The sequence below is a fragment of the Kogia breviceps genome, chromosome 3 (genome assembly GCF_026419965.1).
Source record: "Kogia breviceps isolate mKogBre1 chromosome 3, mKogBre1 haplotype 1, whole genome shotgun sequence".
NCBI classification, from domain to species: domain Eukaryota; kingdom Metazoa; phylum Chordata; class Mammalia; order Artiodactyla; family Physeteridae; genus Kogia; species Kogia breviceps.
In genome coordinates, this window is record NC_081312.1 from 50,854,496 (window position 1) to 50,874,031 (window position 19,536).

At 36.8% G+C, this 19,536-nt stretch overlaps 1 protein-coding gene across 2 annotated transcripts in view; it reads left to right on the forward strand.

Annotated features, from left to right (window-relative positions):
- Window positions 1-790: 790 nt before the first annotated feature.
- Window positions 791-19,536, forward strand: part of NEMF (nuclear export mediator factor) — a 58,740-nt gene continuing 39,994 nt past the window's right edge. For both annotated transcript variants that reach the window (XM_059057082.2, XM_059057081.2), the window contains exons 1-8: window positions 791-1,140; window positions 1,989-2,057; window positions 2,170-2,272; window positions 5,302-5,427; window positions 14,767-14,915; window positions 16,175-16,242; window positions 17,445-17,531; window positions 18,743-18,816. In XM_059057082.2, coding sequence (XP_058913065.1) covers window positions 1,082-1,140; window positions 1,989-2,057; window positions 2,170-2,272; window positions 5,302-5,427; window positions 14,767-14,915; window positions 16,175-16,242; window positions 17,445-17,531; window positions 18,743-18,816 — 735 coding nt within the window. In that variant the 5' untranslated portion in view covers window positions 791-1,081. The remainder of the gene's footprint in view (window positions 1,141-1,988; window positions 2,058-2,169; window positions 2,273-5,301; window positions 5,428-14,766; window positions 14,916-16,174; window positions 16,243-17,444; window positions 17,532-18,742; window positions 18,817-19,536) is intronic.

Consider the following 19,536-nt stretch of genomic DNA (forward strand, 5'->3'; position numbering starts at 1 on the left):
GGGAGGCTGAGGCAGGAGGATCGCTTGAGCCCAGGAGTTCTGGGCTGTAGTGCGCTATGCCGATCGGGTGTCCGCACTAAGTTCGGCATCAATATGGTGACCTCCCGGGAGCGGGGGACCACCAGGTTGCCTAAGGAGGGGTGAACCGGCCCAGGTCGGAAACGGAGCAGGTCAAAACTCCCGTGCTGATCAGTAGTGGGATCGCGCCTGTGAATAGCCACTGCACTCCAGCCTGGGCAACATAGCGAGACCCCGTCTCTTTTGAGTTCTTATCTTAAAATAGGCTTTCTTCCCACGTATATATCACAACAAAAAGTACCACGTTTCCATTCTTGCACGACTGATTTCCCACTGCATCGTGAATTCCTTTGGCGGGGCAATATTGTCTTATTTTTATTTTTAATCTTACTTCACCATTACCTAGCGAAACAATCGAATATTCAGGTTGCCAAGCATTTATGGAGCCCCTATTGTATACCAGGTACTATGCTGAGCCCAGGGGATCCCAATACCTAGATTGGCTAAGAATCCCACAACACAACACAAAATGCTCTTCGGAGAGCAAGACATCAGAATAGGAACTCCTTTCTGAGTGTTGATTTGCCTTGATCATTGAGGGTAACTGTAGGGTGTATGAAATGGTCCACTTCGTTAAATTTCAACACTGTGCACGTCAGGGAAAGGTCGTTGCTCCTGTACGCGGAGTCCCACCTGGGGAAATCCTCCCAGCGCGCTTCTTGTAAATTGTTTTGACCCGTAGGGGTCACTGTGGAGGCTGGCTTGAGTCCCGAAACGCAAGGGAGCAAAGTAACGGGCCTAGTCCATAAGCTTTCCAGGAAGGAATGAAGTTTCAAGAGAATAGTTTGGATCTATTTCGAATTGTTTTGGTACAACTAAAAGGGAGCTGACGACGGACTGGACACCGAACACTGCACAAAAGTGACGAAAAGCAGTTCGCTTCAAGGAATATTGGGTCTTCTGCGCGGCCGTAGATCCGCCAAGTGCGCCTGCGCATAAGAGTAGCGGCGTTGAGTCAGGCCGGTGGTGGAGGAAGCTGCAGTAGAGACCCTTAAGCCTCGCCATGAAGACCCGCTTTAGCACTGTTGACCTCCGCGCGGTACTCGCGGAGCTGAATGCCCGGTACTGTATGACGGGTGACCAGGCTCGTGCGGGTGGTGCAGGAGGCAGAGGCCATGGCTCCACCGTGGAAACAAGAGCGGCCTTATGTTTCCCCTGGGTCCCCCCGGTCCTGTTCTTCTGTGGACCTGGCTAGGCCTGAGTGGGCGAGCGCGTGACATTTTTCCATGGCCCTCAAGATACCGGGGGGACCCCGGCGGTCGCGTGCCCCATTCCCCGCTGTCGTGGGCTGCTAGTCTCGCCAGGTCTTGCGTCCGGCTTTGGCGGGGCTCTCGGCCTCTTGGCCTGAGTCGCCCGGGTCTGGCAGCAAACGTTTAGTAAAAGACGAGACGCCAGGTGGAGGACGCCAGTGTAGTCATTTGCTTCACAGGTTTCCAGACCAGAGGCTTGGTCTGTTAGACGCTCCTCCTCACCGCAAAGAAAGGCAGAATCGCCTTTTTAGCTGGAGGTAACAGATTTGGCCTGAGGTCTGCATTCTTATCTGCTTTCTGTTATTCAGCTGTGTGAGCTTTGTCATATTTCTCAGGGTCTCGTTTACATATTTTCTTTTATAATTAAGTGAGTTAGATTTTACTGTATTTCCTAAAATAAATATTGGATCACTTAAAAGACTCAAGCCATTGTATAGTGTTCCTAGAGCAGATAGACCACTTTCGTTCTTAAATAGTTACATTCAAGGTTTGGGCTCAATGTCTGATGGCCTTAAGACTGCACACTGGTTGACTCCGTATCTTTAGAGTCAGAGATCCCCCCTTTCGCCGTCTCTACTTCCGCCTACAGCTTTAAATTGTGTGAAGTTTTATGTTTCAAATGGTGGTATGATTTGTTACATGTTTCCTTTCTCTCTGCAGCTTGCTAGGAATGAGAGTAAACAATGTTTACGATGTGGATAATAAGACGTATCTTATTCGTCTTCAAAAGTAAGCGAATTTTATAGGCTTGTTTTATCTTTTGTATAATTAAATATGAGCTTGTTTTTTTTTAACCTGAGTTAGTGCTGCCCTAAAAAATTTTTGACTTTTTCTTCTATAGACCAGACTTTAAAGCTACACTTTTACTTGAATCTGGCATACGAATTCACACGACAGAATTTGAATGGCCTAAGAATATGATGCCGTCTAGTTTTGCCATGAAGGTAAGTTTTAAGTTATACTTGAAGCTAAATTTTAAGGCCCTGAGATTGGTCGCTAACAATTGACATTTTAAACGGGTTTTTCTTCACTGTTATAAATAAAATAGAGATAAAATAGAGTAGTTGATAGATACTGGATGAATAAAGGAGATGTTTATTAACTTCTCCCTTTTACCTTTCACGCCACTTTGTGCGCCACATCATTATGTTCCCACAGTTACCGTTCTAATTCAAGCTTTTATAATGCTGGACATTATAGCCATTTAACTCTACTACTCTTCTCACTATCAAAACAATTCTGTATTAGAGCAACATTGATTTTTCTAAAGCATCATTTTCATTAGTTTTTCTACCATTTAAGATTCTCTAATTGCTGAATCCATATCCTATACCCCAGCATTCTTGGCTTTCTGTAATCTGCCCTCCTCCCTCCTTCCCTAGCCTTGTTTACCACAGCTCACTTTTCAGCTACCAATCTGTATTTTGTTGGCATACTCAGTGACATTAGTATGCTACCAACCATATCTTTTTACTTTCACTTATCTTTTTGTTTTTACTATTAAAACTGAGATCCCGCATTTGTGGATGTTTTACCCTTGTGCTTATGGACACAAGAGATATACTAAAAAGCTCATGATGCAGAGGAAAGACATTAGAGTCAGATATACCTAACTTTGAATTAATGGTTTTGCTGCTGAATAATTTTATAACCTGGAAATTTTACTTAATCTCTTGGAACTTGTTTCTTTAAATGTGAAATGTAGATAATGCCTCCCTCATGGGGTTATTGGTGAGGATTAATTGAAGTTACATGTAAAGCACCTAACACAATGCCTGACACATAATAGGGCTCCATATGTATTAATTTCCTTCTTCCTCTCCTCCTCACTTTCCTTCAGAAATTTATTTGTTTTGGCATTGTGTTATTTCATTAGAGGCTTTACAGAGAAGATCCTTATCCCCAGCAACTTAGAATCTGTTTTGGATTACACGTTAGGTAAGTGTTTCCCAAATCACAAGGCCTGTCACAAAATTATCAAATTCTTAAAAGTTTAATTTACTTAATAGTAACCCCAAATGGTTCTATTTTGGGGATTGTCCTTAATAATAATGACACTTTATATTTGTATAGTACTTTTCAAAGAATAATGCATACTTCATTTAAGTTGTTTAATAACTTGGATATGAAGAACTAATATTGTTTCAGTTTTACATATGATATAACAGATAATAAGATATGTGATACTGGGACTGTGTAAACATCCCCAAACGAGGCTACATCAATAGGAGGTCAGACACTCAAAAAAAAAAAAAAAAAAAAACTTAGAATTTAATGAGTTAGGTGTACATGTCAATCTAAATTTGTATAAAAATTCTCTCCAATGGAGCAGACAATGTTAAGTACTTTATAAATAACTAAAAGAGCTGCTACTGTTGTATGTCACAGGCAGGGTCATGTTTAGTATGTGGTGAATCACAGTGATTGTTCCTAATTCTCACATTTGGGGATGCCAGCTGTAGCTTTGTGACACTAACAGAAGCTTGTTTTCACCAAGCTGCTAGTAGGGAAATAAAGAAAAAAAAAGTTTTACGTATGTATTATATGTCCATCTATACTCATGATAATTTTCCCTTTTTCACCATTCCGTGGTGTGGACTTCTGTTCCATTCAAGGATGCCTTTTATCTTCATTTTAACTTTATTTTTCTCAAAATATTACTGGGGGAATTGATTATGATTTTCACCTGGAGATTTAAAGACAGCCCTGAATGTAGGTCACTGTTTAAATCAAAATTAATATAGGCCACTTTTAAATGAGAACTATTGAATTTAGGAGGGAGAGTTTATTCTATGAAGGTTGAAATGTCTTACATCTGCCTGAATATATGTGAGTATATGATTCTGCCTGAATACATAAAATGAGAATTTTAGTCAATTTGAACTGTAGATCTGGAGAAGAACTCTTCTTAGTTATGAAAGAATTGGCATTAATTCGAAGAATGACGCTGTATATTCTTCTTCTTCTCCTTTTATTTTTTATTTTTTTAAAGATGGTTTTAGTTTAAATTCTCTGTAAAATTTGTTTTGGATTTGAGGCTTGAAGAAAAGAAAGCATTCTTTCTTTCTGGTCTTGACTAAGGGATCTTTCAAATTCAAATTTAGAAACAATTGTAAAACATTTTTTTTAGGAACTACAGAGTAGTCTTGTTTTTGGTCCATGTCATACTTAAATATTTGTACATCTAATATAAAACAGTAGGTATTTACCAAGTAAATTGTCTTTGGGTCTAACATGTTAATTTTATTTTAATTGTTTATAAGAACAATAACATTATGACTAGGGATAAGAAGAATGGGATTTGATAAAGGATTAGGAGTTACTACATTTGGATTTGAGCTAGGTTGTTCAAAAGCCTGGAGATGGTAACAGAAAAATTCTGTTTGGGTTTTACTAATGAAATTTGTGGGAATAGAGGGTAATTGGTTGTAAGTTGGAGGACTTATTTATAGAATTCCAATAAGCTCCTGGTTCAGAATTTGTATTTGAAGTGAAAGATTAGTGGAAACCACTAGTTAATCTTGAATGCAAACACAGGAAAGGAAATTTGGGATACTTAAAAAATTTCAGTAGAAAGAGGCTTAAAAAAAAGTTACAGCTTTGTGTGAGGTCCTCAGGATAAGAAGGGATTTATTTAGACAGCTTTGTGTGAGGTCCTCAGGATAAGAAGGGATTTATTTAGCAGTGGTATAAAGCAACAACGTAAACTTCACTATAGGTCTCTTATTGTCTACTTAAAAATTGGATATAAAATACTGTTTCAGAGTTAGTAGTCAGAGTTGTCTGAAATAAAATGTGTTTCCTCTGATTATGATTCTGTAAGTTTTAATTTTGACTATACTGTTTTATCTGTTAGTCTTAACATGTTATTCTTGATGGAATGAAAAGAAGAAACTTAATTATAAACCAATACCGAATGATTAGGAATTCACTTTTACTATATAAATGCCTTTTTTCTTCTCTTTCTTGCTAGTGCCGAAAACATTTGAAGAGTCGAAGATTAGTCAGTGCAAAACAGCTTGGTGTGGATAGAATTGTAGATTTTCAATTTGGAAGTGATGAAGCTGCTTATCACTTAATCATTGAGCTCTATGACAGGGTAAGTTAAATTTGGGGGATGGGGTGAGGAGAATTATTATATTGTTAATTATTCATGTAATAGTGCTGTCAAACATGGGCAGGGAACATTTTTTTTCTTCTCAAAGGCCATTGATAACACTAGGATAATAAAGTGCAACACAAGTAAAATGCAATTTTCCATTAATCTTCCTTTTTATCTGGAGGCCAGAATTTAGGCAGACCGTAGTCATTTAAAATAGCATTTGAGGGCTTCCCTGGTGGCGCAGTGGTTGAGAGTCCGCCTGCCGATGCAGGGGACGTGGGTTCGTGCCCCGGTCCGGGAAGATCCCACGTGCCGCGGAGCGGCTGGGCCCGTGAGCCATGGCCGCTGAGCCTGCGTGTCCGGAGCCTGTGCTCCGTGATGGAAGAGGCCACAACAGTGAGAGGCCCGTGTACAAAGTGAAACCATAGAAGTACAAGGTGAAAATATGGATTAAGATAGATGAATTTGGGATGAAAAAGACTTTTAAGCCTAACAGTGAAAACAAACATTGATAGATATGACTGCTTAATTTTAAAGCTGTGTAAGGCAATTTAACTGTGTAAGGTAGGAAACACCATGAACTATTGATACATACATCAAAAGTGAAAAACTGGGGAAAGATATTTTAACTTGTAAATAAAATGCTCATAATCCTAATACGTAGTTTTCACAAACTGTTCAAGTGGAAAAATGGATAAAGTGCTTGATTACACAGTTCAAAAAAGAATAATACAAATGGCTTATGAAAGCATGAATACTGTATAAATTAACAGATTACTGAAAGATAAAAGTGATATTTTTCTTCCCTTTTTTTTTCTTTCTCTGTCAATATATAAATGATTGGAAAGTTTGACAATAACCAGTATTATCAAGAATGTACAGGGAGTTCTCTGGTGACCCTAGTGGTCAGGATTCTGGGCTTTCAGGGAACTGAGATACTGCAAGCTGTGTGGCGTGGCCAAAAAAAAAGAGAGAGAGAATTTTTTTAAAAAAAGTATGTATGGGAGCAAGGGTAGATTAGAACATTATTTTTGGAAGATTGTTTGACAGTATATAACATGATTTTTAAAGTTTATGTGCATAACCTTTGACGCAGGAATTACACTTCTAGCAATTTATCATAAGAAACGTTTGAGGCAAGTGCTTAGGAAGGACCATACCAAGGATAGTCTTTATGGTGTTTATAATAGTTAAAACTTGGAAAGAAGCTAAATGTCTTTGTTTTTTTGTTGTTTTTTGCTTTTTCTCCATTTCTCTGTGACTGTCATCTCTTAAATGTACCCATTTATTTCTTGCATGAGTCACTTGGGCTGGACTTATCACAGCTCTTAAGTGGAAATTGGTCCCTAGTTCTTCCTCATGTGTGGAATTTTTCACTTCTAGCTAGACTCCAAGCGACTCCATTATTCAAAGCTAAATTTCTTTGAATAAGAGATTGGTTAAATAATTAAGGGAGATCCGAATAATAGAATGTGTAATTTTTAAAAATAATATTGAGCTGTTTGTTTTTTTCTTTCTTATCAATGTTTTTTTACCACATGCTTTTAATCATTTTAAGGTTTTTGTTAGATATATGACACATACATTATAAGTGTACACTTTAGTGAACTATCAGAAGTGGATATACCTGTATTAGTTATTGACCTGGATGTGGGACCGGGACAGCGAGACCACCTTCTGATCCTTGTGCTCGTCTTTAATTGTCTATGCACTTCTCTTTGCTATTAATTCCTTTACCCATCTTTCTGCCTCCCTCCCCTGCAGGCAGCAGCAGCTACAGCTGCAGTGGCTGCTCTCCTGGAATTGATTTTTGTAAGTGGTCTCAGGTAGTGGTCAATTAAAAACAAAATTTGTATGATAACCTTTTTAAAACCTTTTTTGTTTTGAAATGATTACAGATTCACAGGAAGTTGCAAAGATAGAACAGAGAGGTCTGGTGTACCCTTCACCCAGTTCCCCTCAGTTGTTACATGTTACATACTTATATTACAATAACAAAATCAAGAAGTCAGTATTGGTACAATGTATGCATATAATTCAGTGCATTTCATCATGTTTGTAGATTCGTGTAACCACCACTGCAATCAAGATACAGAATTCTTCCATTACCACGGAGATCTTCCTTGTGGTACCCCTTTGTAGTAACACCCACCCCTCTTCCTCCCATCCCTGCACCTTGGCAACTACTAATTTGTTCCATCTCCATAATTTTGTCATTATAAATCGGGTCTTTAACAAAGAAGGCAGTCTCAGAACCTTGGTGAAAAGGACATACCAGATAGTCTTAAATAGGAGTTGATAAACTACAGCCTGTGGCCCCTTTTGGTAAAGCCTATGAGTTTAAGAATGGTTTTTACAATACATTTTTAAAAAGCTCTTTAAAAAGAAAGAAGGGGCTTCCCTGGTGGCACAGTGGTTGGGAGTCCGCCTGCCGATGCAGGGGATACGGGTTTGTGCCCTGGTCCGGGAGGATCCCACATGCCGCGGAGCAGCTGGGCCCGTGGGCCATGGCCACTGAGCCTGCGCGTCCGGAGCCTGCACTCCGCAACGGGAGGGGCCGCGGCAGTGAGAGGCCCGCGTACCACACACACAAAAATAAATAAAGAAGAATGCAACAGAAACCATATGTGGCCCACAAACCCTAAAATATTTATTATCTTGCCTTTTATGGGAAAAGTTTGCTGACCCCTGCTCTTAAATAGTAGACTCATATGGTCTGAGCTAATATTGCTTGGACAGATGCCAGACTGTATCAGGGATGCCAAGTTAGGATTTTTAAGATTCTTTTCAGTCTAGAAGCAGATGCCTTCATGAAAATAGAGTGTTAACCTATGATCTAGGACAATCGGAATTGATTACACAGGACTGAATAAACTGGGGAGAATCTGATTGTGGTTATTTTTTTTAGAATGTTGATATTATTTTTATGATAGTTATATGATAAAGCCCTTCTGACGTGTAACTCAGTAACTATACTAGTGGTAGTTGGAGTGATACATTCTTTAAATGGTAGTTTGCTCTCCTTGGTCCCTTAGAATTTAGGAACACTTGCCTTTTACTGAGATTGCTTTACCGCTACCGCTCAAGACAATGTGTCTATTTACATAGGTTCACTAAGAATTTGTCCTTTTTACCAGGTTACAATTAGGCAAATTGATTGTGTAGCCAAGGTCAAACCTAGAGTGTCACATGTGAGAATAAATCTCATTCAGTTAGGTGTGAAAAGTTCACCATTAAGGAAAAAATGTTATATTTCATATGTAAAGCCAGTGTCCACCAAGCCCTCCTGAGAACCTAAGTCTTGTACCTTATCTGTGGCATGTAGGATCCTAGCCTGCAGGAAGTAAGGAAGGTCACTTCTTGTAGATTTGCGTGACTTCACATAGAGAAGAATTTACTTACATTTATAGGTGCACCACAGACAAAACCAGTAGTGAGTTTTGTCTTTTCTTTTTTTGGTTTCCATAGCTTTGAGTTAGAAGCAAATAGTAATTTTTAAGTCTCTGGAATAATAGAGGCTACTGAAGATATAATTACAAATTTCTTACGAATTCTTCAGGCAGCAGTGATTATTAAGGCTTCAGTAACTGCTTGATACCATGTGGCTCTAAATTTGCTGTCTATAGTTCAAGGAGGTTTATATATGTTAGTTAACATTTCTTGCTGCAGTTGTGTAAATAAATCAACCCAAGAAACAAAGTAGCTTTTTCTGTGTATATGTGTAATCAAAAATAATTTGAGATGTTGTAATCATGAGAGGAGACTTAAAAATTATCCAAAATTTGAAAAGAGACAAAAAGGACAAAATGTCATTTTAGTATCCTGCCAGGTGTTGTCTAGCGTTGTCTAGCCGGGGCACTCCTGGGGATTCTAGGGATATGTATTTTTTTTTTTTTTTTTTTTTTTTTTGGCTGCGTTGGGTCTTTGTTGCTGCGCATGGGCTTTATCTAGTTGCGGTGAGCAGGGACTACTGTTCCTTGCAGTGAGCGGGCTTCTTATTGCGATGGCTTCTCTTGTTGCGGAGTGCAGGCTCTAGGCGTGAGGGCTTCAGCAGTTGCAGCACGTGGGCTCAGTAGTTGTGGCTTGTTGAATCTTCCCGGACCAGGGATCAATCCATGTCCCTTGAATTGGCAGGTGGATTCTTAACTACTGTGCCACCAGGGAAGACCCTGCTGTTTACTCTTGATTAGGCTCTTTTACAACTCGTTAAGGGTGGACTTTAACTTACAGAAAACTGATAGCAATGCAAATAATTCTTGCCTGATAGCAATGAAAGTTAATTTCATCTAGTAGAGATTCAAATTATCTCTGTCCAGAGAAAAGATAGCTCCAGAAGTTGCAGTTTTATTGCCCTAAATTGGCAATCTTACACAATCATTCTTTTCTCACCCACTCTAAGTAGTTCAGTTACTTCATTTCTCTTAGAACCAGTTTTGTCATCTAGTTCTCTCATTAATTAGTTGAATAACTTCTTGGCAGTTATAAAAATATTGTATTGTTTTCTGGTGACCACTGTTTCTGTTGAAACCAGTGTCAGTCATACTGTTGCTCCTTTGAAGGTAATCTCTCCTTTTTATCTGGGTGCTTTAAATTTTTTTCTCTTTGTCTTTGATTTTCAGTAGTTTGCTATGATATGTCTAGTTGATTTTCCTTTGTAATTACCTTCTGGGGTTCACAGTGCTTCTAGAATCTGTGAGTTGGTGTTTTTCATCAGTATGGGAAAATTCAGCATATTTTCTTTTGATCTATCTTCCAGTTCACTAATTTTATTGCTATCAGACAAGAATCATTTGGAATCATTTGTAATTGCTCTATTATCTGATTCCTCTGATGTCTGCTTTATAGTCTGTTGTTCTTTTAACTATAATTACATTGTCTTGTCTCCTCCCATGCCTGGTTACTTTATTGTGTGCCAGGCATTGAGTAGGAAAAGTAATAGATAAGCCATGAGACCTGGAATGATGTTATCTTCCTTTAGAGAGGATATTTGCTTTAGACAGGTAGCTAAGGACACAGGTAATCCCATATTACCTTACTCCAATCAAGAATTGAATTGATTGGGAGCTGGGTGTGGGAAAGCTGGAAAATTTCCAGTTCACTCCTCCTGGGATGCAGCCTTTTGGGGTCAGTATTCATAGCTGAACTTACCAGGGATAAATCCCCTTAGCCCCTACCCCTTTCACTTGGACCCTGAACTCAAATTTTTATTCTCCTTAGTTGTCCTGTGAGCCTATCAAAATTCACTCTCAACTTCCCAGCCTGTCAGCTGATTCTTAACTGTTAGATAAATGATCCTAGGGAAGAAGTAGCTCTAAGTGTGGAGCTCACCTTTCTGAGTTTTCCTCTCCTAGATTTTGATCCTAGCCTGTTTGCATTTTTTATTTCTTAAGAGACTTGCTTTGTATTTTGTCCAGTTTTTCTTTTTCTCAGTAGGACAATAGTTAGAATTATCTAGACTACCATTTAAATAAAAAATGTTTATACAAGTAGTACACAAATACGTTCTCAGTATATAGAAAAGTTTGTAGAATTAAAATTAAAGGTCTTATCACCCCTGGCCCAATGAGTTCCTCATTCCAAAGTAACCACTGTTAAGTTCGGTGTCTTATTTATGATCCCTTTCCCCCACTCCCACCCACTCCAATTTAAAAACAAGAGGTTTTTTTCATTGGGGGGGAAAAGAAATCTCTAGAATGTAACTAATTGCAGTCTGCCTTAGGTTTAACTCAATGTGAAGTTTAAGATATATCAGACATGGGCCTTTCCTTTTTTTTCTTTTTTTCCTTTTTCAATTTAAACTTAGCACTTAATGATGTAAAATTTTTTTCCACAGAATAAAAAAGTCTATTATCATTCAAAAATTTAAATAATTTTTTTATTTTATAGTAATACTAGATTTGTAGAAAAGTTGTGAAGACAATAAAGAAAATTCCTGTATATGCTTCACTTAGTTTCTCTTAATGTTAACATCTTATATAACCATGGTACATTTGTCAAAACTGAGAAATTCACATTGGTACATTACTGCTAATTAAACTACAGACTTTATTTGGGTTTCACCAGTTTTTCTACTCATGTTCTTTTTTCTGTTCCAGGATTCAATCCAGGATACCCCCTTGCATTTAGGGACTTTCTGTTTTGAAGGCTCTGCGCAATTGGCATGTGTACTGTCTAGGTTCCAGAGGTCCACTTAGTGATGAGTTTGGAATAGATATTCAGGATTTATATATGAAAGTATGTGCTTGGGAATTTTCAGTACTCACTGTGGTATTTAAGAGAAGTATGTTGGTTGATTCTTACAGTAGATCTTGAAGATTGCTCTCTCCTCTCTTTATACCAGGGTCTGAGCTTCTAGCCTTCATGTCTGGAATTTTGATGCATGGTTTATCTAGAGTTGATCAGACCTTGGGTAAAGAGGCTGTTGCTATTCAGACTCACTTAAGAAAGTCAGTTTATTAATTTATGAAAAGAAGTTTCCAGTAAGAAAGACTCTGGAGAAAGTAAGATTAGAAAATGGATTATTGAGTACATCAGAGACAAGTGCAGTATTTCCCCAAGTAAGTTCCTCGACACCACTTCCATATGATAATAGCCTAGAAAAATGGTTCCCCTAGTCATAAAAATTTGAAGAACCTTGAGAATAAATAAGGTAAAAAAAATTTTTTAACTTTGGGACTTACCAATGCCTTTAATATGATCATGTGATGTGTACATCCCCTAGGGAAGGGTATGTTACATAGAATTTCCAAAGCTTATTAGATTACAGAATTTTTTTCTTTTTAATGGGAGTAGTAGAAACTATCTTAACAGAATACTTTTGGGAAACCTTGGTTTAAAGAAAGCCCTCTGAGGGAAGTAACTGCCTTACTGGAATCTTCCAGATGTTCTCGATAATTGCACAATTTGATTCAACAAAGATTTATTGAGCACTTTCTATGTGCCAGGTCCTATGGCCAGGTCTTTTTCAGGTCACACCTTTATGAACCAATCAGACACTATATGGACTTATATCCAAGTCTCCTACTTTCCTTCTCCACTTAACATTTCTGTTCTTTAAGTTAAATGTTTAAATTTCTAAATGCATGATTTCTTTGAAGTTAGAACCTTTAGCAGTAGGTCCTACTCTTTCAACACCTAGTGACTTCAGGTTATCTACAGGCATTCCTCATTTTACTGAGCTTTGCTTTATGCTTCTCATATACTGCATTTTTTTTTTACAAATTGAAGGTTTGTGGCAGTCCTGCATCAAGTAATTTTTTGCTGTCAGTGCCATTTTTCCAACAGCATTTGTTCACTTTATGTCTCTGTCACATTTTTAAAATTCTCACAATATCTCAAACTTTTTCATTGCTATTATATTTTTATGGTTATCTGTGATCAGTGATCTTTAATGTTACTATGAACAACTCACTGAAAGCTCAGATGATGGTTAGCAGTTCTTAACAATAAAGTATTTTAAAATTAAGGTACGTACCTTGTTTTTTAAAGTATATTATTTATACACTATATTATACATTGTGTTATGATACATTATATTTTACATTATATTATTAAACATGACAATATAGTGTAAACATAACTTTTATATGCACTGGGAAACCAAAAAATTCGTGTAACTTGCTTTATTGCAATATTTGCTTTATTTCGGTGGTCTGGAACCAAACCTGCAATAAAGTCAAGGTATGCCTGTATATTTGTGATCAAGGTGAATGGTGGCCCCATCTAGTGAACATTTTCATGCAGCCTGTTATTCCTCATGAGATTGGGGCTGTTCCCACCGTCTTCTGGGACCACCTTCTAAGTACTTGCTAAGGCATTTGTGACCATTTATTTTCATGGATGCTTCTTTGTATTTTAATTTTACAACAACCTTCACTGTCTGTAATAAATTTGGAAGTTTGTGTTTTGGGGGCAGTTTTATCTTCATTAGGTTTCTCCCCTTTTTTTTATTGAAAAGATTATGTAACAATATTAAGTTTTAAAAAGACTTTTATTTATTTTTATTTTTGTGGTACGCGAGCCTCTCACTGCTGTGGCCTCTCCCTTTGCGGAGCACAGGCTCCGGATGCACAGGCTCAGCGGCCATGGCTCACGGGCCTAGCCACTCCACGGCATGTGGGATCTTCCTGGACCAGGGCACGAACCCGTGTGCCCTGCATTGACAGGCGGATTCTCAACCACTGCGCCACCAAGGAAGCCCCTAAAAAGACTTTTTAATCCTCACTGTTTAATAAGTATTTTAATTTTTCCTGTGTTTGCCTTCTGCTTCCCAGGATACAGGATTTTTTTTGTCTTCCTATTTTTTACTTAACATTATAAACATTTTCCTATTCTTTTTACATAGTCTTTTTTCAAAGAATTAATTTTATTTATTTATTTATTTTTGGCTGTGTTGGGTCTTCGTTGCTGCGCACAGCCTTTCTCTAGTTGCATCAAGCGGGGGCTACTCTTCATTGCGGTGTGCGGGCCTCTCAATTCTGGTGGCTTCTCTTGTTGTGGAGCACAGTCTCTAGGCGTGCGGGCTCTAGTTGTGTAGTTGTGGCCCATGGGCTTAGTTGCTTTGTGGCATGTGGGATCTTCCGGGACCAGGGCTCAAACCTGTGTCCCCTGCATTGGCAGGCAGATTCTTAACCACTGCACCACCAGGTAAGTCCTACATAGTCTTCTTAAGTCAACAGCTTTTAAATATTTTGTCATATTGGTATAATTTATTTATCAATATATCCAATTTTACATTTAGGCTGTTTGCAGTTTTGTAAATAAGATGCAGTTTAGGCATGTAGCTTCTGGTTTTATTGAATTATTGCACTAGGCCACATAACCAACTGTGGAATTCCTTGGTCAAAGGGTATAATGACCTTTATTGATTTTTCCATATAACTAATTGCTATTCAAAGACAAATTGCAGGTGAAAGTATAAATAGCTCTGTGTTTGGCTTCTGAAATATATGTTGTTTTTCTTAATAAGCCACAGTATTTGTAGATTTGCCTCAACCAAGTGCAACATTAAGTTCAGTTGGTGGTCATCAAGGTGTTAATTGATTATTCTGCTTCTAATAGTGACCTCTGCAGAACCACCAGACAATGAGTTTAAAGTTGCTCTAGATTCCTTCATTATGTTTCAAACTTGGGGTGTTTAGATTTATTTTATTTCATAGTCTGTGCTGGGCAAGTGCAAGGAGCACTGTTTAGATGCAACTCAAATGCTTTGTGTTTGTAACTTCATTTCTATAGCCTTGATTGGGTTTTTAAGAGACTACATTTTCTTTCTCAATTTTTAAGAAGATTTAAGAATGATTTGGGAAAAGCATTACATTATATTTTATTCGATTACAGGGGAACATTGTTCTTACAGATTATGAGTACCTAATTTTAAATATCCTAAGATTTCGAACTGATGAGTCAGATGATGTTAAATTTGCTGTTCGTGAACACTATCCAGTTGATCATGCTAGAGCTGCTGAACCTTTGCTTACCTTGGAAAGGTAACATGTTTGTTTATTAACTTATTTCATATTGTATTACATAGTAAAATAGATCATATGTCAGAATATGAAAGAACTGTCACATAAGAAAATATTTTGTTTACTTGCATAAAATAAATTTGGGCTGCTTGAACTACGTAAGTGGGCACTTAAATGTAAGCAGTTAAGCCTTATTTGGGAGTAGCAAATGTATGTTTTTTTAATCTAAGTTTGGTGTTACTTCAGATGTTTATGATTTCTTGGTAAAGTGGGGGAATTTATTAGCTGTTATGTGAGAAGACAAATGGATATCTTGGCAGAGCGCAAAAGGAGATAGGAATTCTGGTTTAGCTAAAAAATAGGAGTGTGGTGGGATAAGGTGCTGACTATAACTGTACTCTTCTGGCTGGAAGGCTTTGCTAACAGACTACAGCAGTGTTTTTCAAAGTTTAGAATGCATCAGAATCACCTAGAGGACTTGGTAAAATATAGTTCCCCCGCCCCCACCAGGTTTTAAGTACACCTTGTGTAGATCCCAGGAATTTACATTTCTAACAAGTTTGCAGATGAGGTTGATGCTGATTTGGGTGGGAATACTGTGGCCCACAGCATCCTTGAGTTCTTTCTAAATGTTTAATTAGGTAAAGCCATTTCAGGTGTTAAGATATATCACCAGGGAGGGATAATTTGGGAGATTGGGATTGACATATACACACTACTGTATGTAAAATAGATAACTAGTAAGAACATGCTATATAGCACAGGGAACTCTACTCAATACTCTGTAATGGCCTATATAGGAAAAGAATCTAAAAAAAAAAAAGAGTGGATATATGTATTGATATATGTATAACTTATTCACTTTGCTGTACACCTGAAACTAACACAACATTGTGAATCAACTACGATAAAAATTTTTTTAAAAACCCATATATCACCAGTCTCCACAAACTACATTTAACTGTTGCATAAAAAATGTGTCTTTCATGTCATATATGGGCATTCTGACTATAAGCAGTATGACTTAGATGAAAAAGTATTGATGTTCCTTGGAAAACTTGGTTTCAAGTCCCAGTCTGCTGTTCAGGAACCTACTAAACTTAGATAAATTACTTTTATGATTTTTTTTTTAACCTATAAAGTGAACTAACTCCTCTTATATTTTAAGGTATTTTGAAGATCAGGCAAATTGATGCATATGAAAGTACTGTGAATATGAATATGGCTGTAGGGTTTAGTAAATATAAGATAGTAAGGGGTGTGTCAATTTTGTTTCACAGATTGACTGAAATAATAGCCAGTGCACCTAAGGGTGAACTACTGAAGAGAGTTCTTAACCCATTACTTCGTGAGTAATCCTATATAGAGCAATGAAGTGTTTGTAAGATAATATGGTTTCTTAGAAAGATATGTAACACATTGAAATCTAGTTCTAGTAGAAAACTAAAACAACTTGATAAATGTAGAAAGGAGTTTAAAATGATCTTTTGAGTAAATAAGTGTTTATTTTCAAGGAAAGAGAAATTTGTTATACCATATGAACTTTGACCTTTATGTTACCTCTTATTTAAAAGCAATACATTTATGTAAACAAACTATGTTATCTAGTACTTGAGCACCAGCTATAGTTTTCTAAGAAATCTTTTTTTGGTTTTTTTGTTTTTTTCAGTGTGTCTTTTTGGTTTAATAGTCACTTAGCTTGGTTGGGTTTTCATTGTTTTGCTTTTTGTTTTTTATTGGTGAGTCTCAGGGCATTCCAGGGTCTGCCAGGTGCTGCTGATAACCAGGGTAAAGATAATCTAATCAACTTTTACACTTGCAAAAATCATCACTTATCACTATACTAAGGAATCTGGGGAGGACATATGAGAAGGCAGGTACCATTGATTACTACAGGAGTTACTGTTTAGAATGCATTAAAAAAGTTATCTTTAAAACTTTCCATCTGTTAGTATAGCATGTGTAAGATTTGTAAGTTTGGATTTTTCTATTTCTTTATTCTGTTAATATGGTGTATTACATCAACCAGTTTTTGGATGCTAAACCAACCTTTCATTCCTGGTTTATAATCCTTTTTATACGTGGCTAAATTCCATTAAATTCCTATAACTTGGGCTTCCCTGGTGGTGCAGTGGTTGAGGGTCCACCTGCCGATGCAGGGGACGCGGGTTCGTGCCCCGGTCCAGGAGGACCCCATGTGCCGCGGAGCGGCTGGGCCCGTGAGCCATGGCCGCTGAGCCTGCGTGTCCGGAGCCTGTGCTCCGCAACGGGAGAGGCCACAGCAGTGGGAGGCCCGCGTATCACAAAAAAAAAAAAAAAAAAAAAAAATTCCTATAACTTTTGCACTGACTTCTACAATTTTATTGTAGTCTCAAATTTTTATAAATACTTGAACTGTCATTTCTAATAACATTTCAAAATAGGTAAACTAATTGTTATTTTCACTGGCTACTGTTATTGAGTAGATCATTTATATTGGGATATACATTAGTATTTTGAATGTGAAATTTTATAGGAAAACACTACAAATAATATCCTCTGCTTTTATAGCCTGTGGACCAGCTCTCATTGAACACTGTCTTATAGAAAATGGATTCTCTGGCAATGTCAAAGTGGATGAAAAATTTGAAAGTAAAGGTATGTGTGCATGCTACAAGTTTTGCCCATTTTTATTTCATTTGTTTAAACCTATGAAAATTATTTCTGGAAGAAGTAATAAGTGAGTGGGTAGTTCTAGACTTAAAAACATTTGACCTATTAGTGTTCTATCCATATGGTATTCCTGACTTCCTACTCTAATGTGATGCTTTATCTGTAGTAACATGCAGTTTAATCCCTTGACCTACCTTATTACCATCTGATTTTAGAATATTCTGCCTCCCTCCCCCTAAATTTTGGAAGGGGTTACTGCACTTGAGACAGTCTCTGGTACAAGGCTTGAAGGAGTTGAATTATTCACCTTCAGACTCAGAACCTGAGGGGCTTCTAGAAGTAGCATTATTTATGTATTTTAATTCTGTAAGTGCTGTGGTGTGACTTTATAATGAATTCGGCTTTTGTAACTACTTAAGGGAACCTAAATTAACTTCCAGACTAGGATAATAAAAAATTAGAGGAAATATAAGGAAAATGGAAGCTTTGGTCTTTGACAAATTTTTATTTGCAGATTCTCATGTAAAATGAAAAAAATATTCTTGATATTTATATTTTGGGATTTATATCACTTCTTAAGGTTCAGGGATCATTTTTATGTTGCGCAAATGTAAAATTTTTTTGTGCATTTAAAAATACAGATTGAATGTTTGAAGTGAATGATTTCGTTTCTGAAATACATGAATTTAGTGCAATCCTGTTCGAAATGCCGACAGGTGGTATTGTTATTTTTGCTATTGCACTTCCTTTTTTAAATGAATCTGATATGTGCAATAAAAAGCATACAAAAATGTTCAGGAAAACTCTGGAAAATAATAGTAATGATGGAGTATAATTTTCTCATAAATTAAAATGTATTATGAAGCTATAGTAATTAAAAGTTAAGTTTTGGGAGAAGGAATACACAGAATAAAGAATTCAGAAACAAGCCCAAATATATATGGCAATTTAGCATATGAACAAAGTGACTTTCATATCATGAGGGAAAAGACGGATTCAATAAAAGCTATTGGGACAACAAGCTGGCTAAAATATATTCTTATTTAATAAACTGATTATAAACAAATAACTGTATTTAATTTTCTTGAACAACTTGTATTATTTCATAAGCACTTTCTGTTTTCTACATAGATGTTTAATAATAGTTATGGACAGTTGATTGGCACTCCTTTTTTCCTTTCTTATTCCCCTATTAGATATTGAAAAAGTACTTGTTTGTCTTCAGAAAGCAGAAGAGTATATGAAGACAACATCCAACTTCAGTGGAAAGGTAGTGCCACAAATACTTATTGTATATTGTTGATGTTTTACTTATTTAGATTTTTAGAATTTAAATGTTCATTGAAGGATCAGTATATGTAAATTTTTTGTTGTAATTTGGAAATTTAACACCTGTAATATGCTTATGCTAGGGTAGTTTTTTTAAATTGCTGTTGGTTTCTGATTTTTGTTCTGTTCCTTAAAATTTCTACAAAGTACTGGGTCGAGTCAATATTGGCACTCCTGAGAAGCTGAGGAATTTGAAAATATTTCCTCTTAGGTTGATTTTAGATAGAGAAGCACATCTTAATTTACCAGCACTTTGCAAAAATTTACTGATTAACATCTTTTTAATTAGTAAATATCCTCTGAGTTATTTCATAATCTTGTTTTTCTTCCCTATTCAAAGTATATAACTGTACTTACAAAAAATGTTCAGGAAAGGTTCTGATTAATTACAGCTAAATTAACTCCAAGTATACCCTGCACTCAGTTATTAAAATGAATTAAAATTTCCTACCGGCAAAGTGAACTGAAGATTTTTCTGCTGGAAGTAAAGTGCTTTTGGCTTTTTTAAGTTGCAGAACATCTGAAAAATGGAAAGAAAAAAGCAAAATGCACATGTATAATCTCACCACTTTATCAAATCATTAGTTTTCATTTTCTTTATTCTCTGTTTTTTTCTTGTTCATATGAATAAGTCAGTGTTTTCTAATGGTACTTAACTGAG